A 22,139-nucleotide genomic window follows, 5' to 3' on the forward strand; every position below is an offset into this window, starting at 1 on the left:
TATGTAGGTACGTACATATTTTTATTTTATATGAAAATAGAAAACTAATACACTAAAAAACGAAAGAAACTAAACTACCTAAACTAAAAACTTATCCATCTATATAAACTTTACAACATACAAGTAAAAACTTTATTCTTTTTGATTCTTGATTAAAAAAAATCGTTATTTTTGTTTGTTTGTTTTTTCTAATACAAATTTCATATTCTTGATATGCTTCTTAACCTACAAGGACGCATATCATCAGTTACATTATCAGTAGAATGTAAAAAATTTGCAACAATTTTAGCGGCACAAAGCGCTTCAGAATAACTTGGTACTTCTTTAGGATAGTGATGTTAAAATGTTCCTTATTTTCAAATGACTGGATCAAACGATACAAAATATATCTGCGGTAATATGTCTTAAGGCATTTTATTATTCCCTGATCCATTGGTTGGACGAGTGAAGTACGTTATTTTACGGAGTTTACTTTATATAGCGTCATTAAAATGTTCCAAAAAACTTATTGTTACTAAGTGTTGCTTAGTTGTCCGTTTGTGTTGCCCTCCTTTCATTTAATTAAGATAAATGATGGCTACCTTTATTACAAACTATAAGACGTCTGCGAGTCAAATACCAATTTTAACGCTTTACTTAAGTAAGTTCAACCGTACAATTTACCTCCACCAATGTATTGCCACCAATGGCAAGAGAACAACATGACTTCTCGTTACCAAATTCAATGAACTACTAAAAATCATAGATTGGTAATACTTTATAATACGAAATGTTCTTTAGTTACATGTGTACTAATTAATTTAGTTTCCTTCATATTCGTTACTAATAAGAAATATAAATATAAATCCTAATACATTTTTCATCCCTATTTTATTAAAAGAGAATAAGAAGTATCTTGTCTACCCCTCACAGAAATAAAATATTATTAGTGCTCTGTTGTATGATGTTTTTATTAGTCCTTTATTTCTTTTTTATCTTTCTTTTATTTTTACACGAGTTATAAAAGAATATTAAAGAAATTTTCATAAAAGGCATATTATGTCATCTGACTTCCATAATATAAAAGGATTTAAAACTACCCATATAACAGCGCCAATGAAAGAAAATATACTATTATGTAGATTAATTTTGTCTGGAAGTACGGAAACGAGTCTTGATACCTCAAACATCTTTCCCGTATAATGTGTTTCTCCGAATATAACGTTAAACCGCGATCCCAGATTCTGAATAGCTAGCAAAAAGAAACAACTTTGTACGATTTTCGTTTCTGCGCCGCCTTTGACGCAAAAGAAAATTGATTAGTTTTTTCCGCCTCTTTTTTAAATGTACCAAAAACGTAAATAAATTTCAGCCAGACTATTTTCCCCAAAGGCGTCAATTTATCACTCAAATATTTTCTTTTATGGCACCGAAGCAGATATATTCTACCTATAGGAATTACATTATTAAAACTAATCGATTGACTTCGTGCTACTAATGCAGAAATATGTCGGTTAATTAAACAGCATGGGAAAAACCAGAGGTGTGCCAGGAAAATGTTGGAGGTGGCTAAATGGTGTAAGCTTTCAAAAATCTACACACTCTATAAACTCTGAGAAGCGTTGTATAAATTATCTATGTATTTCACTTTTTTTTTCAGATGTAGTCTAATAGTTGATATCCATTAAATTAAATGAAATTAGATATTACGATGTTGATGCCACATGCGTCTTGTTGGTGTATCAACTTTAATTTCAAGGATTAATACCCCTAATATTGCTGTTACAGGATAACCATTGTCTTCGTATTAAGATCCTAGGCGATTGTTACTACTGCGTGTCCGGCTTGCCAGAGCCTCGTTCTGATCACGCCCATTGCACCGTGGAAATGGGTTTAGATATGATCGATGCGATCGCGAGCGTTGTAGAAGCCACCGACGTGCAACTTAATATGCGTGTGGGGATACATTCCGGGAGGGTGCTGTGTGGCGTTTTGGGTCTTAGGAAGTGGCAATATGACGTGTGGTCTAACGATGTCACCTTGGCAAATAATATGGAGGCTGGTGGAGAGCCTGGGTAAGAACGGATATTACGATAAATGTGTTTTACGTTCTCGTCTTCGGATATATAACCCATACTTTTTATATCAAAAGACAGTTCTCACTTGTAACCTGCTTTAAAAAACAACGATTTAAGGCAGTGGTTTCTATATTTTCTTGCAATCCTGTAATGGTACTATCGGTAGATGCTTTGCAATTTTCTGATCGGCCCTGGAGCCAAATTAGGCAACCTCTGTTATTGCGTTTCGTTTGTTCGGGACTTCGCATTTTCAGCTTTGAGGTTATATGATAGGTATGTATTGTAATTTAAGTGATGGCTGGCTACTTCAGTACCATATTTTGTTTCGCGCAATTCAATATGGATTTCATTCAGTTTGGAGTTCATTCGTTCGTTTCCCGAATGTTCCTAATTCGCCTTCAGATGTGTTTACACCAGATCAGGCCTTATAAGGATTACTTGCTGAATTCCTTTCTATGCGTCATAAATGTTTGCGGAGCCGATCTCAAAACTATATAAACCGTCCCAGTAATGGAATTTACCAATGTTATCGGATTGAATATTTTCAGCTGCAATATTTAGGTACAAATTTGCCAAATAAATACTAATTAATTATGGTTTAATTAGTCTAGCATTAGAATAATATAATAATATGAGTTGAACCAGAAGGAAAATTTTGCTCAATTAGTGATTTTACCTTTCGAATGTAACCTATTGTATGCAAACGAGTTCTTTTTGCAGTTTTATTGGATTTCTTTTTAATTTTGTCGCGAAAATCCCAGTTACAAGATAATTAAACAGAGTATTATTATATTCGTGGATTTATATAAACATTGCTGGAAGGAGTTTGAAACATTAAAGACAAGAACTCTCAAGCTTCAGCTTAAACGTATCATCAAAAATTTTAAACAATTTAACATATTTTATTATTGCTGAAGCAAACAAATTTTACATCCTACTTTCAACTGTTTTTCTTATTTTGGCTCTATTTCAGTCGAACAAGAAATCCTTGGCCGATTTCCGAATCTGTTGAATAGAATTTTTTATGCTTTTTATTCAATTTTTTAATTTTAATTAAGCACTGATGAAGAGTCACTTTGAGACGTCATTATACACATTCACGAGCCACTTCGGCCGTTTCCGTTACTTTAATCACGTTACTTTAAGGATGATATTTTGACATCTGTCAATTATGACGGTTAAGTCACTAGACCCTCAGTGAATATATTCGTGCTGTTTTGCAAAAATGTGCCCAAAATTTGGTCATAGAACACGCGTTGATAAACTTCTTCAGACACTCGCTTATTAAACACTCGCTCCGCTCCTGCCAAATGAGACTCGTGGCTAAAGCGATGTTTATCAAACTTGCTGCATAATATACTATATTGTGTTAAAATAAAACATTGGCGTATTACCAATACGTAAGTAATTAAGATAAAAAGGAAGTTAGTATTAGTTTTGAAAAAGTTTTCTTTAATGAAGTCCACAGAAAAAATATATACTTAACGGCAATGGGTTTCTCAGAATCATTTGGACGAAACTGCTGGTTGGACGGGATCAAGCACTCCATGGCTGTCCATTGATGTTCTCTGACGTCTGCATAACTTTTGATTGATTTTATATTGTTTTTTTTTTTAATTCATAAAACTATTAGTCATAGCATTGTATAAAACATGTTTGTAATTAGACGAGTTCAGTATCGCCATACACTTGAAGGAATGGTGTGTTAAGACAGCAACATGAGATTGCTTAAGTAGAAAGAAACTATTAGGAATTTGATTTGATAATGTAAATTCTAATTAAACTCAATTAAGTTAAATATGTCGAAACATACAATGTTTCGGCATTCCATATAACGCTAGATCGAGCAAATTATTAGTCACTTGAAAACACTCATAAAATTGGCGTTCAACCAGATAAATTACCGTTAACCGTTTCAACCCACCACCATAATTACCTATCCATTAAATCTAGAAGATCGTTTTAATACGTGTTTCATATAGATAATTGATAGTTTATCTTTGCAATTAAAGTTACAAGCGGGAACATAATCTATAGTGACGGTGGTGAGTGAAATTTCTTTTCACTGCTCGATGCAGTTGCTTGTCGCGGTATGGTCGTAAATATCAACCAAAAATTACAGATTTTTTATATTGTACCAGTGGCGGACGTACAGAATTTCACCTGTCTATTTTGGCAAACACTGATAGTACGCCACTGATTTCTCTTAAAATAAAAAGTATTTTTACAATGTCCAATTATATATATGGGTGTACCATCAGTGTGTCTTTTTTGTTTTATATTTGATTTATATCTGTATACGTATATGTTTTTGTAATCTAAAATTGTTATACTAAAAGCTTAAAATAAACCGAGACGTAAAAAAAACCGAGAGCAGTCTGCCATCCAGAGGCGCCAACCACAGATGTCAAACATTACTCCTAAATCTACACAAAGCACATACAAACTAATAAAGCATAGAACGAAATCTTATTCTACCTTTTAGAGTAGGGAGCAGAAAAACATAACCTAATATTACATAACTGTGATTTGGTAGAAAAACCGTAGTTTTCTTTTTGTATTGTTCTTTCTGCAGAATTTAACTTTTCGCGAAAGTTTATGATTTATTGCCATTTCGAGCGATCTACGAAAATACTGTCTGCGGTATTTTTGGCCTTTGTGGATTTATTTACTTTGCAAGAAAATAAATCCCTTAATGCCGATGTTTTTTTTCCAGGAGGGTGCATATAACTCAAGCTACTTTGGACTATTTGGGAGGGGAATACGAAGTTGAATCGGGTAACGGAGCATCCAGGAATCAGTACCTGCGCGATCATTGCGTCACAACATATTTTATAGTTCCGCCCGCTAGGAGGAGGAAGGTATTTGCCAAGTTTGACATCTAAAACAGAAAAAACTGATAACAATAATCGAAGTCTTTACGTTTAGTCATAAAACGTTCAATAGAACAAAACATAAAATATTCTGGGTATGTCTTTAAAAAAATCAGGGCCATTTGCTTAAGGTTTGCAGTGCGTAAAGTAGTACTGTAACCTAGTAACGTATTTAATCAATTTTTAATATGGTTTGTCTAGTATTGTTTTTTTTTTGGTACCTTGAGAACTATAGGCACTTTTCATTGTTGTACGATATATTATAATGATTTCGTTTTTCTCAACATCTCAGCATTCGTAGAGGACTTAAGAAGAGTAATTAAGAAGTGTCTGACTAATTTTCAGCCAATACAGTTCTTTTTATAGTTTCAACATTCCAATGTTTTTGTCGGTTGTTTCCTATTGTATTAATTTTAATATGTATTGTAACTGCTCGCATGTCTGTATCCCACTGAGCACTACCTTGTATAATTTCCTGGTAAGCTTTACCGTATAATACCATCATTTTCATCAATCTGTTCGTTACGTCCTTTACTTGTTTAACCTCTTCGTTAACACCCGTGCATCAAGAATAATCTTCGGCGCCATTTATGACTATCTATGTTTTTTCGTTTAAATATGATTGAATACAACTTCAATTAATCATGAAGTTCGCTTAAATCTTGCCGGAGTTTAGACAAATTTATTCTTTTCTACGAGATAAATAAGAATTATTCTCCGCGTTATAAGAAAAAGGTGGGCCATGAAATATATATACATATACACCCGCACATAACGCGCGGATATTTATAGTTCCAGTCGGATATGTATTTAATTCTTATTAGTCTTGAAGAAGACTAATAAGAATAATAATAAGACATTTTCCGATAAGTCGGTGAGATAAGAAATCGTTTTTCATTAAATCTTGCCTAAAGCCCACATTTTCTTCATTATATATATAATAATTATTATTTATTATTCAGACAAACAAAATAACATCGCCCATTGGTGAAATCGCAGTGACACACACCCGTAATTGACTTATCAGCAAATATTCGTTTCGAGCTGATAACTATGAACGAAATGCAAAAAATGGCTTCATTAATTTGAAGGCGCGTTGGGCTTTTAATTTCTAATGCAATTTGGAGACTTTGTTAAATGGAAACTTAATGAATTGGCGGTCGGAGTAAGTCACAGTGTTCCGCTTTATGGGCGAATCCGCTTTGTAGTTGCTTCGTATAATTTGGATATGATTCTGTTTCTTTGACGAATTTAAATTTGCCCGTTGGGTTTGCAATTGCCTGCGCTGTAGGGATGCGTTTTGCCCTTGTTTTTGTTTCGAAAATATCGTATTCAATTTGGAGAAATCGAGCGATATAGCTTGGTAGTAATCATTAATGATCAAAAATAAATGAACGTCTTCAATATTGGCTTTGACAACGTCCTTTTTGGGAATATTGTTTAAATGTTTAGTTCTGCAGTGAATCAAATCAAAAACTACTTCTTAAATTTTTATGTTGGATTCCTTTTTTGGACACATGTATCGTAGACTGAGCATTGCGATAGTCTATATAGTAATTATATGGATAGTAATTTATATTCTGTAATAATTCACTCGCAATAACTACACTACTTTGTTATAGCCACTTTAAATCGAAAATGTGTTTTCTTTTTTTTCTAGTCTTGTTTACATAACTTAAATCATTATACTAGTTGATGAATAGTAGAGCTTCATCGGTTAAGTGGCAAGAAAGGAACATGAGAAAATTTTAAAGTAAAAAATATTGCTTATAAAGTAAGCTTATATATATCTTAAAAGAACTCCAGTTCACAAAAAAATAATTTCGTAGTTGTTTGTAATAAATATAAGCAATTAATTGTAAAATTTAAATCTTTGAAACGCGCTGTCATTGGCTGCAACCGGTTGTGACGTCAATTGACCCGTTAGACTAAGCACCAGCCGGACGGTAGCATAGAGAAGCCATGTTAATTTTACTTTTAATCTTGATCCTGTCGCTTGCTTTTGTTTTCTTGTGTTTAGTATCAAAAAGCCATTCCTATGGAGACTGCAGTAAGATGGGTGCAAGTTCGAAGAACTAAAAATTTTTGCACGGTTAAGGCTAAAGTGAGACCTGAACATAATGTTAAAAAAAAACGACGGCATTTATTTTCAGAAAAGTTTATCTGACGTTTTACGGGTTGTACTCAAACACGGTGGCACGATTTGTAATATTCTTTTTGTATTGCTTCCATTATTATCATGTAAAGCACACTAAGTACAAATACAGATTGGCGTAGATTAAATGCAAACACACTTTACAAGAGCCAAAAATAAACGTAAATAATATAATTCTCAGCCTGTAACCCGAGAATCGATCGAAAGTCAGCGGTATGACGTCAAGATGATTTCCGCGCGTTTAGTGTCGTCTAAAAGAAATGGCCGGGTGTCACCACTTGAAATATTAAATATTGGGTTTTGAGTTTTGATCTTTGGTCCCCTAATGAGCATCATTCGCAATTTAAGATTTTTAGGGACTAGTTGCCAGACGTAAAAAGTTATACCTATTTTTTACATGTTTCAACGTTTTTTTTTATATTTTTAAAAATAACGTTAATACGTTAATACGTTCGTGACAAACTGGATCGCGACCGGATCCGAATCTGAAGCAAAAGCCATTTCACACACGCACACACACACTACCCCCGCGTCATTACTAACCCCATGTGACTAACCTACCGCCCCCGCCCTCCGGCCCCCGGCGATGTTCTTCCAGCCACTGTTGTTCAACACGCTGCAGGTGCGGTCCGCCCTCGGCGCTGCCCAGCGACGTAAACTCAGTTTCAAGAACGTCTCCAACGTCGTGGTCCAGCTACTTCACTCGATCAAATACTCCATGGAGGTGCCGTTCAGCAATATGACGTTGCAACCGGACCTGAAGGCGACCACTACCAGAAAGGTCAGTTTCTTCATTTAAGAATCTTTGGTGAAGCCTTTACGATATTAGGTCAACCGTTGCGTAGTGCGAAATTTGATGATGAGTTTTGAAATTCAATTTTGCCATGCACTTCACATTTCTTTCAAAAAATTTGACAATACATAATACAACCATTGTATAAACTGACTCAACGGATCATGCGTTGCTTCAAATTGCTTAAATACGCCACTTTTTTTTTACCGTGTACCAATTTATTATGTAAAATAAGCTTAATAATATTATAGTAATATAGTAAAGCATACTATCCAAGAAAGGGGGGAGAAACACGTATCTTCAAAAATTGTTTCCAGCACCTTTTCTGCATGGATATATAACAATATTTCAGAATTGATCATCAAATTGGAAGATGTTGGCAAATTTGTAAATGAATGCGGGTTCGATATTACGTGTCCTACGCAGAACACGCCTCAAACCAATTTTAGTTAAGTTAAAATGCCTCTCATTTTTTTAACTCTTTAAATATTTGTTGGCATTGCTCTTAGTAATAGTTATCGCGTGGCCGAATCCCAAGTTGGCTTCCCTTATTTGATTCACAGTGCAACTAGCGTCCTGACAAATTGCAGAATTGGCATTAAAGGCGATTCGAAAATTGCACCGCACGTTAGAAATAAAAAAAGCACTACAGTAATTCTACAAACTTAAACAAACCTTGACTATTTTCATAAAAAGAACAGTAGTTTTTTTATTTCCATTCCCTTGTCGAGTACAGAGCTTACAATTATAGCAGATAAGGAGACTTGTCAAGTCATTCATCGCAAACTTTTGAATAACGCCAAAAATAAGTTTTTTTAAAATGACGTCTTCGCTATTTTTCTCTGTTCTCTGTAATCTACTAAATTTAATAAATAATAAATGAGAACATTATCCGACTGGGTGCGCCCTTAGCGGATATATAATGTTTTGTTTTATTGGTTTTGCGAAATAGACAATATTGTTTTTTTAAATAAGCATGTGTTACCCACATAAGTAAAATAAGTAAATAAAAAACAGTACCGGATCAAAATTTAAAATGATTTGTTATTAAATAAGTTTTTTAATGAATAAAACAACAAACTTTATTAATACTAATTCTTAAAAACCAGTAGTTCGCTTTTTCGTTAATTGTCACTCAGGTACTTATTATTAGTTTTGCTAACAAAATTTCACCAATATTTTAGACAACCCGTTCTTATGTTAAAATACAAAAAAAACTAATTTCTCAAAAAATATACAGCAATATATATTTCTTAAGGTACCTATTAAAAATTAGTTTGAGATGCAAGTGTCGCTTACCGGTTTGGCTAAGAGTTATCTAGCTTACAGTCTGCCGGCGAAAGACATTTATTTTATTTTGTATTTCAGTGGTAAAATGTTCTTATTAAATGAAATCCATATCAAAAAGTAAAAAATGTTTACGCATTGGAGTAAAATATCTACTTGTCTGTTTTGTCGGATCTGTTTGAGATAAAATGACTTTAACAGTATAGAATGAATATACATATATATATATATATATATATATATATATATATATATATATATATATATATATATATATATATATATATATATATATATATATATATATATATATATATATATATATATATATATATATATATATATATATAAGACTAGGTGCTTTACCGGTTGTGACAATAAGACCAAGACCAAAAAAACCTTATTTACCAATAACATATAAAATCATCTTGCGTTAGATCTTCAGGTCAACGACAACGCCCAATGAAGGAAGATCAAAAATCTGAACTATCAACTGAAAAATTTGCAACTGCAAACATCACTAACTACAAAAATTTTAATTAATAAATTAAATTAATTTTAACAAACTACGTTTAACAATTCTTCCAGTTTCTAAGTTTTGTTAACCTGTAGATGATCTTTCTTAGGGTCGAAACGTCGTAGTAATATAACATCTTGGAAGCGAAATAGGCCTTATTTGCTTAGACCGTATCAAAATAATTTTGCATACAATAATTTTTTCCTTAAAACTAAAACCGTGTTAAAATTAAAAAAGTAATACGGCAATTAACAGAAATTAAAAGATGAAACTCCCGTTTGGATAGTATTTTGCGGCTAATATTTACAAAATTACTTACTATAACTTTCTCACGTATTCTTTTAATTTCACTGAAAATACATCCGGCGATTTGTTTAAGTCTGTAAGCCATAAAAGTGTTAACGCACCCTTTGTAGTTTACGAATTCCATCACACGGACTATATCGAATTGCACACGTTTATGTTGATAACGCGAACAAAATTGGCGCTATTTTTAGTGCTTAATATCGCTTTTGAGTGTTTTAAGCACGAAGCCATTGGCTGATCGCGGAAATGAAAATGATTTTATGATGTATATTTGGGGTTATGGGAAAATTGCACCAGCCATTAAAGTTTCGTTGACCGCGCTTATCGGCAGTAATTTTTCGCGATAACTTTTAGTTTACTTTGATTTTTTTCTCGCAGGCTTATGTAGATGCTTCCGATTTTGCTCCCCGATGCACCTTACAGTTTAAAGCAGTCTAATTTGCGCATGCTCGAACTCGTATATGACTGTTAAAATTGTATTTTCATTTTGGAGCAACCTGAGAAGTCGAGTGATCTTTTATATTCAGAATAATATATGATATATAATCAAGTAGCATTCGAATTGCGATGACGGAAAAAAAGTCATCAGTATGGATAAGTCACAAAAAATGGTCTTTCAAGTTATTTGACTTCTTGAATTGTTCCGTAGTATAATTTAATCCTCCGGTAGTATAAACATAAACGTAATTAACTGATTAATTAATGTAAAAGCCTGACGTTAATTATTATTCTAAAACTGCATGATGGTGTCGTTTTGCATTCTAGGACGCGGTAAGTGTTACTTCTATATCGACAAAATCTAACCTTGAGTGAGTAGCCAAGATATTTTTTGTGGTAAGTTTTTTGCTCACCACCATTACAATCATTCCTTTGTTTGATCACCGAATACCACCATTCAATGTTTTGGAACAGTAAGAACTCATTGTTTTTTTTTTGCGCAGAAACGTAATTAATTTTTCAAGACAATGAGTTTTTGATGGTCCACCAGCATCACCGAAGTTAGTTTGAAACTATTTTTAATGGAACCGAAATGTTGAGAATGTTTTTGTTCATTTTTAACTTTTATGCACCCCTATAAGCTACACTGAATTTATGGAATGGTTGATTTGTGCATTTTTAAAATTTATTGGTTTTGCAGATATTTTTTTACGAGAATCTGGTAAAAATAGCACCAAAAATTCACAAAGTTTTATTGTCTAAACTCTCCTACATTCATAAACAATAGTGTCAACTTTTATAGGGTGTCGATAATATACAGTAGTTTAAAAAAGGTATATCTGCTGTGTCAATTGTAAATCATTCTTCTTTCAAATAAATCTCAACATAATAAGCATTGAACTTTAAATTGTAGGTTTAAGAACTTCACTATCTATTTGTCATTAGGTGATTGTTAAGTTCATTACTTATCCAAAAAATTCGTCAATTCATTTTGAATCATTATTATTCACTAATTGCTTGGCTTGCAGCATCACTGGTATGCACATTTTTCGAATATTTCCTTGACCTTTTACTGTGTTTTTATATCTTCCAATATTTTAATTTAAAAATTGTTATTCATCAATTTGAAAATACAATAAAATTATCTGCAAAACCTGAAACATTTGGAGATTGAAGCAAAGCACCGGATTGCACACAGTTAAGTAACTCACTATCACTATAATTACATAAAAAATTGATAAACTGTAAAATTTGGTGATATATCTGTGGCTTATAGGTGCTAGACCTGCAGAGGGTACTACACGCAGACCCTTACTCAGGTGATCCTTCGCAAGCCGACCAATCTTGTAGTAAAGTGAGTGAGGCATAATTACCCAAAAATAAAAATATTAAGCTGCTTTTTGTTCATTATTTGTGATAGTGCCACGAATTAGATTAGTATAGAAAAACATGTTGCCTTATAGTTATTATTGGTGGTAGAGCGTTGGTGGTTTCCGTTTGGTATGGTTCCAGTTGGTTCGAGCTTACAATTTTCTATTTGCCCGTTTTTTATAATTTGTCCATTTAACGAAATTAAACGTGTTTATTTTTCGCAAGGTGAAGTATATACGAAACATTGGACTAAAGCAAATCTGTTTATAAACCACTTAAATGGTCTAACTCGAAATATTTATCTATATCTATCTACATTTTAAACGAAGTAGCCGCCACTAAAATACGAAGCTTATCCGTAAGCGGATAAACTATTGGATATGGATAATATTCGTCTCAGTAATACGATTCCCTGAGGAGAATACGAGAGAGATATCATTTCTGGGGTGCATTTTCAGGTCTGACGATAGATAACGATTAGCCACCATGTACTCGTCAACGTGACATTTTGCTATATTAGTTGACATAAAGTGAATTCGTTGACAGAGAAGGAACCCATTTTAATAGGAATATTTTCGAAATTAATGGGCATTGTTTTTTTTTTATGAAAATAAGAGAATTATAGGAAAAAATGTTTTTTACATATTGAACGCAGTTGAAACTTCATACACTTTAAATGCAAAGGGACATAACAATAACAGTGGTTGTTCACAATTCTAGCTGTTTCGTTCAAACTAAACAATAATCGACAATGGTGGTACTTTTTTAGTTTTGGTTTTAAGGCTAATTTGATGTTTGCTAAATTAATATTTGAGAAAATTAGAGAATGTTTCTGGAACATCTGACCAATACCCAATGACGTTCCTATTACTCATACATATTCTTGGATACCATTTTTTTACGAAATTGATGACGAATTGCTCTTCGATATACAATTTTATAACACTCATCGAGTGGTTTATCAACAGATCAAAAATTAATATGGGAATCGTAAAAGTAAGTGTCGTATCTAACAGGACGTTGCTTAAGTGTATTAGTTAGTCTAATGTGGCTTGTAGGTGCTAGAACTACAAAGGGTGCTCCACGCAGAAATCTCACCCTCTCAAGAGCAAAATCGAACCACCTCAGCCTCAGACAGCAACGTGAGTCAATACTCACTGGCTTTGGGTTACGTTTTTTTGGCATTTTTTCACTTGTTTTTTCTTCTGCCCGAAACGATCGCTGTCAAAATATCTCTCAGACATATCTGTGTCATTCGAAGTGGAACTATTAGAACTAAGTTGCCCCGACGATTCCCTAGTTTTGTAGTATCTGCCAAAATCTCATAGATTGCGGCAATAAATCTTTTTGCCAATGATTCATTAGTTTGCCACTGACAATTTTGCACTGACCTTCTGAAATTTGCAGTGTAAAATTATCAGATGAAATTGGAAGCATGCGAATTGCTTGCTTTGCTCTCCGCTAGGAAACATAGCCAAAATATACAAAACCGGAATCTTGGTGTACGTTTTAGTTCGGTATACTTGTGGGATAGGTCGCTTCCTTCGTAGTGTATTGTTATACTAGAAAAAAAGACAATATAATCATTGTTTGTTTTCAAGTATAGACGGACGGAGAGACTCAATCGGAACATACTTCGAATTGACCTGATATTTTCTTCTTCGACTCTTTTGCTAATTCTTTCAGGTGGTATAAATGTATTTGTCAATCATGGTCAAATATAATAATAGTCATAATCAGTATATTTTTTATTTAAAAGCTAAAATATTTTAGTTTGATTAACAACGTGTTAAGTATTTGGTAGATACATTTATATAACTTTTTAAAGTGTATTTTTTAACAACCGATGTTAACAGACGTCTTGAAACTGATCGGCCGAATTCGAGACCTTTTTGTGTGAATGTAAGCTGTGTCCTAACGAAACTACAAAAAGAGAGAGAAAATATAGAAGTGACGTTCGATAGGTATCTATGTATACTAATATTTTTACCTATTAACGAGATAACCTGATTTTGTTGTGAACCCGAAATGCTTAAAGTGCGATGTTTGATTATTTTCTCCGCTTTTCTAGCAACGCTGTCCCTTTTCCTTAACGCTTTTGCTTGACGGTCTGTAGGTATTTTCCAATAGTGTTGGAGAAATTAATAACTTGGAGATCTATCTTCTATATTTCTAGAAGAGAAATTGGATTTTTTGCCCGAAATTTGATAGAGGAAAATTGCGATCACAACTATATCTTGCTGTTTGCAATTTTTAACCTTTATATACCTACCGACTGCGACTCTGTATTATGGCACTCGGATCGATACGATGTCTCCTTTAATTGTAATTTTCTGTGCGTTTTCTAGAATAAGGTAACGGAAAAGTTCAAAAGACCCTTTAAAAAGCGGCACTCGAGCGTTTACCATCAGCCGTCGAATAGGGTCAACAAATATTTGGCCCAGGCGATTGAAGCCAGAAGTATCGACAGAGAAAAATCCACGCACGTGAGTTTGTTTACCTTGTGCTTCAAAGACAGAAACAAAGAAAATCAGGTACGTAGTTGAGCCAGGCATTCCTTTTACTTTTCCGATACTGCTTCGCTCTACACGTTTCGAATATTTTAACGGTTTGTATGCTCGCAAAGCAGGAATATTCTTCATCACTTCTGACCTTTTTCAGTATATTGAAAATAAAATAGAAGTTCTATCGACAAGTTAGAATTTTACAGAGAACCGAAAATATAAATGTATATTAAAAATTTGGTTACTTAGGTTTTAGAGTCTCTACCTTGGTTCACTGCTTCTGAAATTTTGGCTGAAGTTTGCACTTATATATTACTTCAAATTCGAAATACAAAATTAAATTAGCGTCAAAATTATATAGGATGCTGCCCATATACTAAAAATCACATTATTTTGGCATATTTGACATATTAGTCATGGAATGTCATATTGTTTAACGATAATTGTACAATTATTGTTTAACGATTATTTTTCAATTATTGTTGTGTGTTTGGCAAGCAGTTTTATGCCGGAATCATGAGTTGTTGCAGTTCGAATAGATGCTTGGGCTATGCGGGGAAGTATGGCAAAATATTCACGATGTTATAGTTACCGTAAATCTTTAACCACATTAGGGGTACAATTCGTTGAATTTCCTACAGTGCAAAAGTTTCACCAAGTCTTCGCACTTCGACACTTGGCGCTTTCAGTGCTTAAAATTTAAAAAATAATTAAAATTTATTACTTTGTTTATTACATTGTTCCATTTTAATTCATTTTTCATAATGATCTCAAAATGTTAAATAACATACAGGGTGTTTTATTTGAAAAAATGTGTACCAGTGTACCAGTAAAGAAAATATCGTAACGGTCTTTAAGACTAACATTAACAGTTCATACGACTATTTCAAAAAGTTAATTAATACAATCCAAGCTTTTGGTTTCTAGTACCATGAAGATTTAGATGTGGGTTACAGCTCAACTCTGGCGTGCGCTTTAGTGCTGTTGGTGTTCCTAGGGATACTGCAAGCCACGGTGCTACCAAGAACCATTATTTTACTCTTACTGTTTCTGGTTGCTTTTATATGGATTTCGGCCGTTTTAATACTCTTGCTGGCCGTTAGATTGAGGTGGATATTGTGGGACATCTCCCATAGTTTTGTACTACGGTTGGCCATTACGGTATTTACGATCGTTTTGATTTACACCGTCGCCCAAGTGAACGTCGTAAGTTCGGGTCCATCCATATTTGCTCTTCTGTCGGCTTAATACCGAATTTTTAGTTTACGTGTATATCAGACGAACCATGCATATCCCATTCAACACTGAACGTCACACTCGATACCGGTTTGCCAATGGAAAGTGACCACCGAGCCTGTCCTTTGCCTCAATATATCGTGCTCTCGTGTGCTCTCGGATATTTAGCTGTAGCAATATTTTTAAGACTACCCATTTTGCTCAAAACCAGCCTTCTAATGGTTATGTCTACTATTTACATACTCCTTATTGAAATTTCTCACAAGGAACTATTCGACTGTTACGATATCAGAGTCAGGTATGTAACAATTCAGTTTGGAAAAGCCGAATATCGTTTATATTTATAGTTCCGTCATACCTGCCCACGTACTCTGTGTTGTCGAGGTACTCATATTTGTGCTAGCCGTCCTCCTCCATGGGAGGCAAGTGGAATGGACGGCCCGTTTAGACTTTTTATGGCAGGTCCAGGCGAACGAAGAGAAGCGAGAAATGGACGCCCTGCAACACTCCAACAAAAGGATATTATTTAATTTATTGCCCGCCCACGTCGCGACTCATTTCCTCGACAACCAGTTTCGGAATAACATGGTAAGACCCTTAGGCTGTTTTATTCACGTGCGGGCAACATTTATAATTTCCGTTCATAGATGTTCGTTTTTTATTTGATTTGATCGGTCAGTTTTCGTTACACACTATATCTTATAATTGATGTGTCTAGATGTTGGCTGCACCCGCCCGTTAACTATAAAGTTACGCACATTCTCTTACAGAATACTCTATCACAGGAATTGTACCATCAAAGCTATTCACGGGTCGGCGTTGTTTTCGCATCGATCACAAACTACCACGAATTTTATACCGAACTGGACGGCAACAACCAAGGCGTCGAATGTTTGCGTCTGCTGAACGAAATCATTGCCGATTTCGACGATTTACTTAGCGAAGAAAGGTTTAAGGCAATCGATAAAATTAAGACGGTGGGTTCCACTTACATGGCAGCAGTGGGGCTGATGCCCGACCAGAGAATAACGGACGATGACGAAACATCAGCCGGCATTCATTTGGGGACTTTAGTTGAATTTGTTTTTGCGATGAGAGAAAGACTTTTAAATATTAATGAGAACTCGTACAATAATTTTATGCTTAGAGTAGGTGAGTAATTTCAGGTTTAGTTTATTACTTTTATCTGATTGTGAATATTGGCAGGCATTAATATAGGGCCTGTGGTGGCTGGTGTTATTGGTGCTAGAAAACCGCAATATGATATTTGGGGAAATACGGTGAACGTGGCTAGTCGTATGGACTCCACCGGTTTGCCTAATCACACCCAGGTGACGGAAGAAGTATACCAAGTACTTAAGAATCATCCGTACGAGTTTCAGTGCAGAGGAAAGGTCAAGGTCAAAGGTAAAGGCGACATGACCACCTACTTTTTAGTCGACAGGAAACAGCCGGGCACACTGAGAGTGGAAGAATTAAACAACATTCGATTAAACTCAAATAACAGCAACAGTAAGTAACAAAAAAACACTTGCATAACAATTGTTTCCTTCACGTTTCCTGCATCTTACACAATGCCCACACCACACCATACCCGTTTCCTTATGAAAATACGGGTTTGGTGTAAATATAATTTTATCATTATTTGCACTAATAGTGGAGAATTTGGAATGATGAACAAATAGTGTTAAAAATATTTTTAATATGATTACATAATTTTACTTTACAAAAAGTTTTCCAGATGATTACTCGTAATTAGTAAATTATCTTTAACAGATATCAACAACATGTATGGCGGAGTCGCTACACCGCTGGCTTTGTTGCATCGCGGGGATAATAATATTAGACCAAAACACGGTATGCAGTTACAGGGGAGATCCAATTCCCGTGAAGATGGTTACAATGGCGGTAGAAATGCGGTGCGATTACCGCCATTAAGGGAGACTCAGCATAGGGATCAGGGATTATCCGGGTGCGAAAATGAACCTTTGCTCCCTGCACCCGTAGGCAGGGGTAATCGAAACGGAAAGAAGATGACCCACGAAGGAGATTTACCCCCGCCGCCGTTGCCGCCTCATAAAAATCACTTTCAGCCAAATCAGAAACAACAAATTCCGGATATGAAATATAACCCTCCTTGGCCGCGTCCTCAGCAGTCCTATATTTCAATAACATCAAATCCTGTGCCGATGGACAACATAAAACCCTATTTGAAACCTCTGCCGCGGCCCCCAGGAAAGGAATCTCCTAATAGACATCAGCGTAAAAATCAGGCTCCCGTGTCAATGCCTTCTTCTCGGCAGTATGTTCAGCAGAGTCCACCATTGACCAGACATAATGTACTACCCATTTTTGCGCAAAAGGCCACTCCGGAACATACGCCAGAGTTATTAAGAGGGAAAATTCAAGCAAGACATAGTAGCAGTCCTTTGCACAGAAAGAGTCCTCATCACCATAGGCATAGTCCTTTGCAAAGACATTACTCTGACGAAAGTCTCGGGGGACTTTACAGTTCTTCAGCGCCCCAGAGAATCCATTCTTCGGCAGACGAAATTAGTTCACTTAATCACTCGCCCAGTATAAGTAGTTCAGACGAAAGTTATAGTAGAACCACCGACGCTGATGCTTCACCTTGCGTGTCTCCTCCATTGCCGGCCGACACTCAGCAGTTTTTATTCCCTTCAGACATTCAAGTCAATCCACTTTCTTCCCCTGAAGTATCCCCAAGGGCTTCCTTAGATTATATACCACCCAGCTGTTCTTTGAGGAACAACTCTAATGATAGAGCAAGTGTTAAGAGAAATAACTTACCTCCAAATGCTGTGTTAGCTATTGCTGCAACTTGCAACACCGCAGATTCTTCAGTAATTACGAGTCCGCCAGTTTTGGATGGGGAAGAAAGTTACCGTGGAGAAAGCTGTGCAAGTTTTGAATTTGTTGGTCATCCAAATAGACAAAAGTCAACTTCTGCGAGAATCGCAAGTACAAATAGCGGCGGGATTAACAAGCAATTATTTAAGCAAAGAAGTTTGGATAACAAACGTATTCGGACGGATAGCGATTCCATACTAGAGTGCAACAAGTTGTCTTCTAATTGTAAACGATCTCCAAGTTTTAAAGAGGCGGAAGAAATTCGACAAATGCTTGTAGAAGAAGAAACGAAAACCACTATAAATAGCGAGAAAAGTTCAAAAAAAGATGGGTGTTGCCAGACAGATAAAAAAGATTTGAGAAAATTGAGAATATCGCCTCTTACATTAAGGGATAAGATATCTCCAAGCCTGAAAGTTACCAATATTGAACACTGTGATAATTCCATAGGACCGTTTGAGAGAGAAATTCAGAAATTACTTGACGACCAGAATTTACTTCAAAATATACCTCCAAAACTTGAACTGCACCAGCAAAACAAAGATCTAGCATTGGAGCCATTAGTAAGGTACGCTCCAAGTAATAACAACCATCAAGTGGGTTTAGCAGCGATTCAGGCACTGGCTCTAGGTTTAAGAGTAAATCCTACTGGCAGTGTTACCCTTCAGTGCATGTCCCCCACGCGAGCAAGCAGCAAAGAGGGATCACTTAAGAGGTGTGCGTCACCGGGACCTTCTGAGTCAAATAAACAACCGAAGGTGTCCCCTCTCGACAGGTACATTATTCACTATCAAGAAAACTAAAAACCACAATGGAGTTTAATACTTGGTAACATACAAAGACACATATAGTGTACCCTACATTTTATTTTATTTTATGTTATATTTTCAGCGCCAAATAATTTTTCCATTTAGCTTTGTATGTTACCAATATGGTAGAACTGAATGCTTCACTAACACTAGCCCATGCTGCTTGCTCAGGCACCTGTAATTAATAATAAATAAATCAGTCCCTCAACTTATCATATCCAGGTACTTTCATATTATTTTGCCGATAAATTTTTTGGTGTCAAAATTTCATTTTAAAATAAAGTTCAAAAATCAGAATACATACTTTGCCAACTCGTCGCTCAATATAAAAAGCTTAATAACAAGCAACTGTTGCCACGTATAATATAGTTTAGTTTATAATTCTGAAAGTTATAGGACCCCACGACCTAGAGAAGAACCGGATTTAGACTGTGATATGCCAGAAATTCAAAAGCGCGAGGAGGACACCGATTTAGAAAGCTTTGAACAAGATGAAAGGAGAATGGAAGAGGAAGCTGCAAAGGTAAATTTCACAATAAGTATCCAATTTCCCTACCTTAATCCAATTATTTGTTTTTCTCTAGCCATCATTGGAAAGAGAACTGGTACTAGCGATTCACATTTTACCCTTTGTAGCCTTGAATATTGATTGTTTATAGGAACTGGAAGTCAAGAGGCTTCTGGAAGAGAAAATACAAGAGAAATTAAAAAATATTGACAGCATAGTGATTGAGAATCATACTCCTACTGGTACCAGCGCTGTTCCTGAAGGAAGTATTTCAGAGTGGTCGGAAGATGAAGACGGCGGAGCTTCTGAACCACTGTTAAATGACAGAGAATCTACGGGCTATACCACAGATGATCCAGCTTTGGAAAACATCTCAATGATTAACGAAGCTGGATTAACAGATGCAGAAGGTGCATAGAAGTTTTTTTGTTTACTGCTAATAAATATTTTTGATTTGCTTTATTTTTACAAATAAGCTTGTCATTTTGATGTTGTTAGGTGCACTCAGTGACGTCAACTCAGCCTACAATGATCACAACCACGACGGTGATATGGACGACAACACTAGCATGTCTTCAAGAGCGTCGTCGCGAATATTCGATTCCGACGCTATGATGTCATTAGATTCGTTGAGCGCCCTCTATGACTCGGAATATGATAATTGTTATAGAACAGACGACGATATAAACGCCGTTCCCGAATTGGAAAGACTTAATTACTTTTCAGTGCCTGTGAGTGACGTACATCTAGCGAACATTAGGTCAATGAGTGAGAGTATTACGCGAAATTTTGGGCAACCTCGAAGCGAAACAGATCCAGATAGTGACGTCTGACGCTCTAAAATGCGGAAAGAGAAATTTTAAGTGAAACATGACTTTCTGAACAATGAGTTTCATGTCTTCGAATATTTTTTATAAAATTCTGTATGTTCCATTTTGCGGTTTAATAATGCCATGGCGGGTTATCCAAGCTATGTTACATATCAAATTTGATACAATAAAATTTATCTTTATTGAAAGGAATGGTGGGAAAACATTTTTGGTGGCGGTTTTATTTTCTCATTCGCTAAAAATACAGCCACTGAAGCAATAATTGAAAAACAATGTAAAAAAAGGAAATAAAATCTTCAAAATCCATTTGCACGAAATTTTGTGATGATCAGTACATTTTTTGTTTGAGTAAGCACAGAATCAGTTAAAGATAGCTGAATGCTTTTTACATTAATAGCACTGTACATAATTGGATAACGACGGCATGTGCGTTCCTTCTTATTAATATTGAAATGTGCCTGAAGGAGGTCCATTTTCAGTATGATTGTGTATTTCCAAAATGTCATGTGTTGATGTTTAGATATTTGCTGCTTAGTGGCATACAAATGGACTGAAGTTTGTGATTCTACAATAGGATTTATTATTGTTAGGCAGCTCTCTGAGTTATATTTCTATTGCCCAATTTTCAGTTAATCAAAAGCCAAAGAAATGTTTTCCTTATTTAAAACAAAATGCAATTAACACCGGTTCTTTGGAAATCTCATGGTTCTCAAATAGTTTTTTTTTATATCTAGTAGCAAGTACCGGCGTAAAGTGCAATATTTACTTAAACTTTTAACATGTATGTTGCGCACTAACTACATAAAAAATAGTAATGTTTGACATTTTATATATTTAACTTACATTGCATATAATTTTCATAATTTTTCCAGATTCAAAAATAATTAACCCACTTGCATATCAAACTGGCTTGAAGCAAATCTTATTAGAACTGTTCATTTGACCTAAATTTAATTGTTTTGATGAAACAGAACTAGAATGTCACCTAAATTGCTGGAAAGGATCAATTTAAATAATAATAGAAAAGCTATGAACGGGATCTTTCAAATTTTTAAAAAATTATAAACAAGTATTAAAAAGACTCCATTAAACCATGTTTTTGTTTTTATAGTTGATTTACTAAATTTGTTTCCTATAGCGCAATGCAATTGCAGTTTATTTTTCTTGTTGTGTACTTAAATTTAGTTTTTCATTTTTTTTTGTACATGTTAATCGGTTTTTTTTTTGCAAACCTTGGCGACTTGTTAAAACATGTTAATTCCTGTGATCACCACTAGCAGACTATTTATATTATTACTGGTGATATTATAGGTGTAAATACAGCGCACTTACTATGAATAATATTTCAACTATTGCTCGTAGATGTTAATTAATTTTCTCCTAACTCATTTCTGTTGAAATTTTTCTTAAATTTATATGTAAAATTTTTTATGTAACTATGTTAATATATTTTAATTATTTATTGAGTGCTTAGTACACGCAAATATATAATCAAATTTTTGAGCTCTTGTTTTCAGTCTAATAACTAAATTTACCGTTATTGAAACGCCAATAGGAAATAAAGTAATTAGTACAATCCAAAAA

At 34.7% G+C, this 22,139-nt stretch overlaps 1 protein-coding gene across 5 annotated transcripts in view; it reads left to right on the plus strand.

Annotated features, from left to right (window-relative positions):
• LOC132704034 (Ca(2+)/calmodulin-responsive adenylate cyclase-like) overlaps window positions 1-22,027 on the plus strand; it is a 108,712-nt gene extending 86,685 nt beyond the window's left edge. Inside the window, exons 8-24 of one of the 5 annotated variants that reach the window (XM_060673656.1) lie at window positions 1,768-2,054; window positions 4,774-4,918; window positions 7,684-7,866; window positions 10,754-10,759; window positions 11,703-11,780; window positions 12,856-12,939; window positions 14,146-14,331; window positions 15,229-15,507; window positions 15,564-15,835; window positions 15,885-16,125; window positions 16,308-16,689; window positions 16,744-17,049; window positions 17,314-19,183; window positions 19,614-19,740; window positions 19,802-19,822; window positions 19,877-20,135; window positions 20,224-22,027. In XM_060673656.1, coding sequence (XP_060529639.1) covers window positions 1,768-2,054; window positions 4,774-4,918; window positions 7,684-7,866; window positions 10,754-10,759; window positions 11,703-11,780; window positions 12,856-12,939; window positions 14,146-14,331; window positions 15,229-15,507; window positions 15,564-15,835; window positions 15,885-16,125; window positions 16,308-16,689; window positions 16,744-17,049; window positions 17,314-19,183; window positions 19,614-19,740; window positions 19,802-19,822; window positions 19,877-20,135; window positions 20,224-20,558 — 5,061 coding nt within the window. In that variant the 3' untranslated portion in view covers window positions 20,559-22,027. Of the gene's footprint in view, window positions 1-1,767; window positions 2,055-4,773; window positions 4,919-7,683; window positions 7,867-10,753; window positions 10,760-11,702; window positions 11,781-12,855; window positions 12,940-14,145; window positions 14,332-15,228; window positions 15,508-15,563; window positions 15,836-15,884; window positions 16,126-16,307; window positions 16,690-16,743; window positions 17,050-17,313; window positions 19,184-19,607; window positions 19,741-19,801; window positions 19,823-19,876; window positions 20,136-20,223 lie in introns of all 5 variants that reach the window. The other 4 variants (XM_060673651.1, XM_060673653.1, XM_060673654.1 and 1 more) reach the window with 4 other exon arrangements.
• Window positions 22,028-22,139: the final 112 nt, after the last annotated feature.

This window comes from Cylas formicarius, unplaced genomic scaffold (genome assembly GCF_029955315.1).
Source record: "Cylas formicarius isolate icCylForm1 unplaced genomic scaffold, icCylForm1.1 PGA_scaffold_6__28_contigs__length_40554024, whole genome shotgun sequence".
Taxonomy (NCBI): domain Eukaryota; kingdom Metazoa; phylum Arthropoda; class Insecta; order Coleoptera; family Brentidae; genus Cylas; species Cylas formicarius.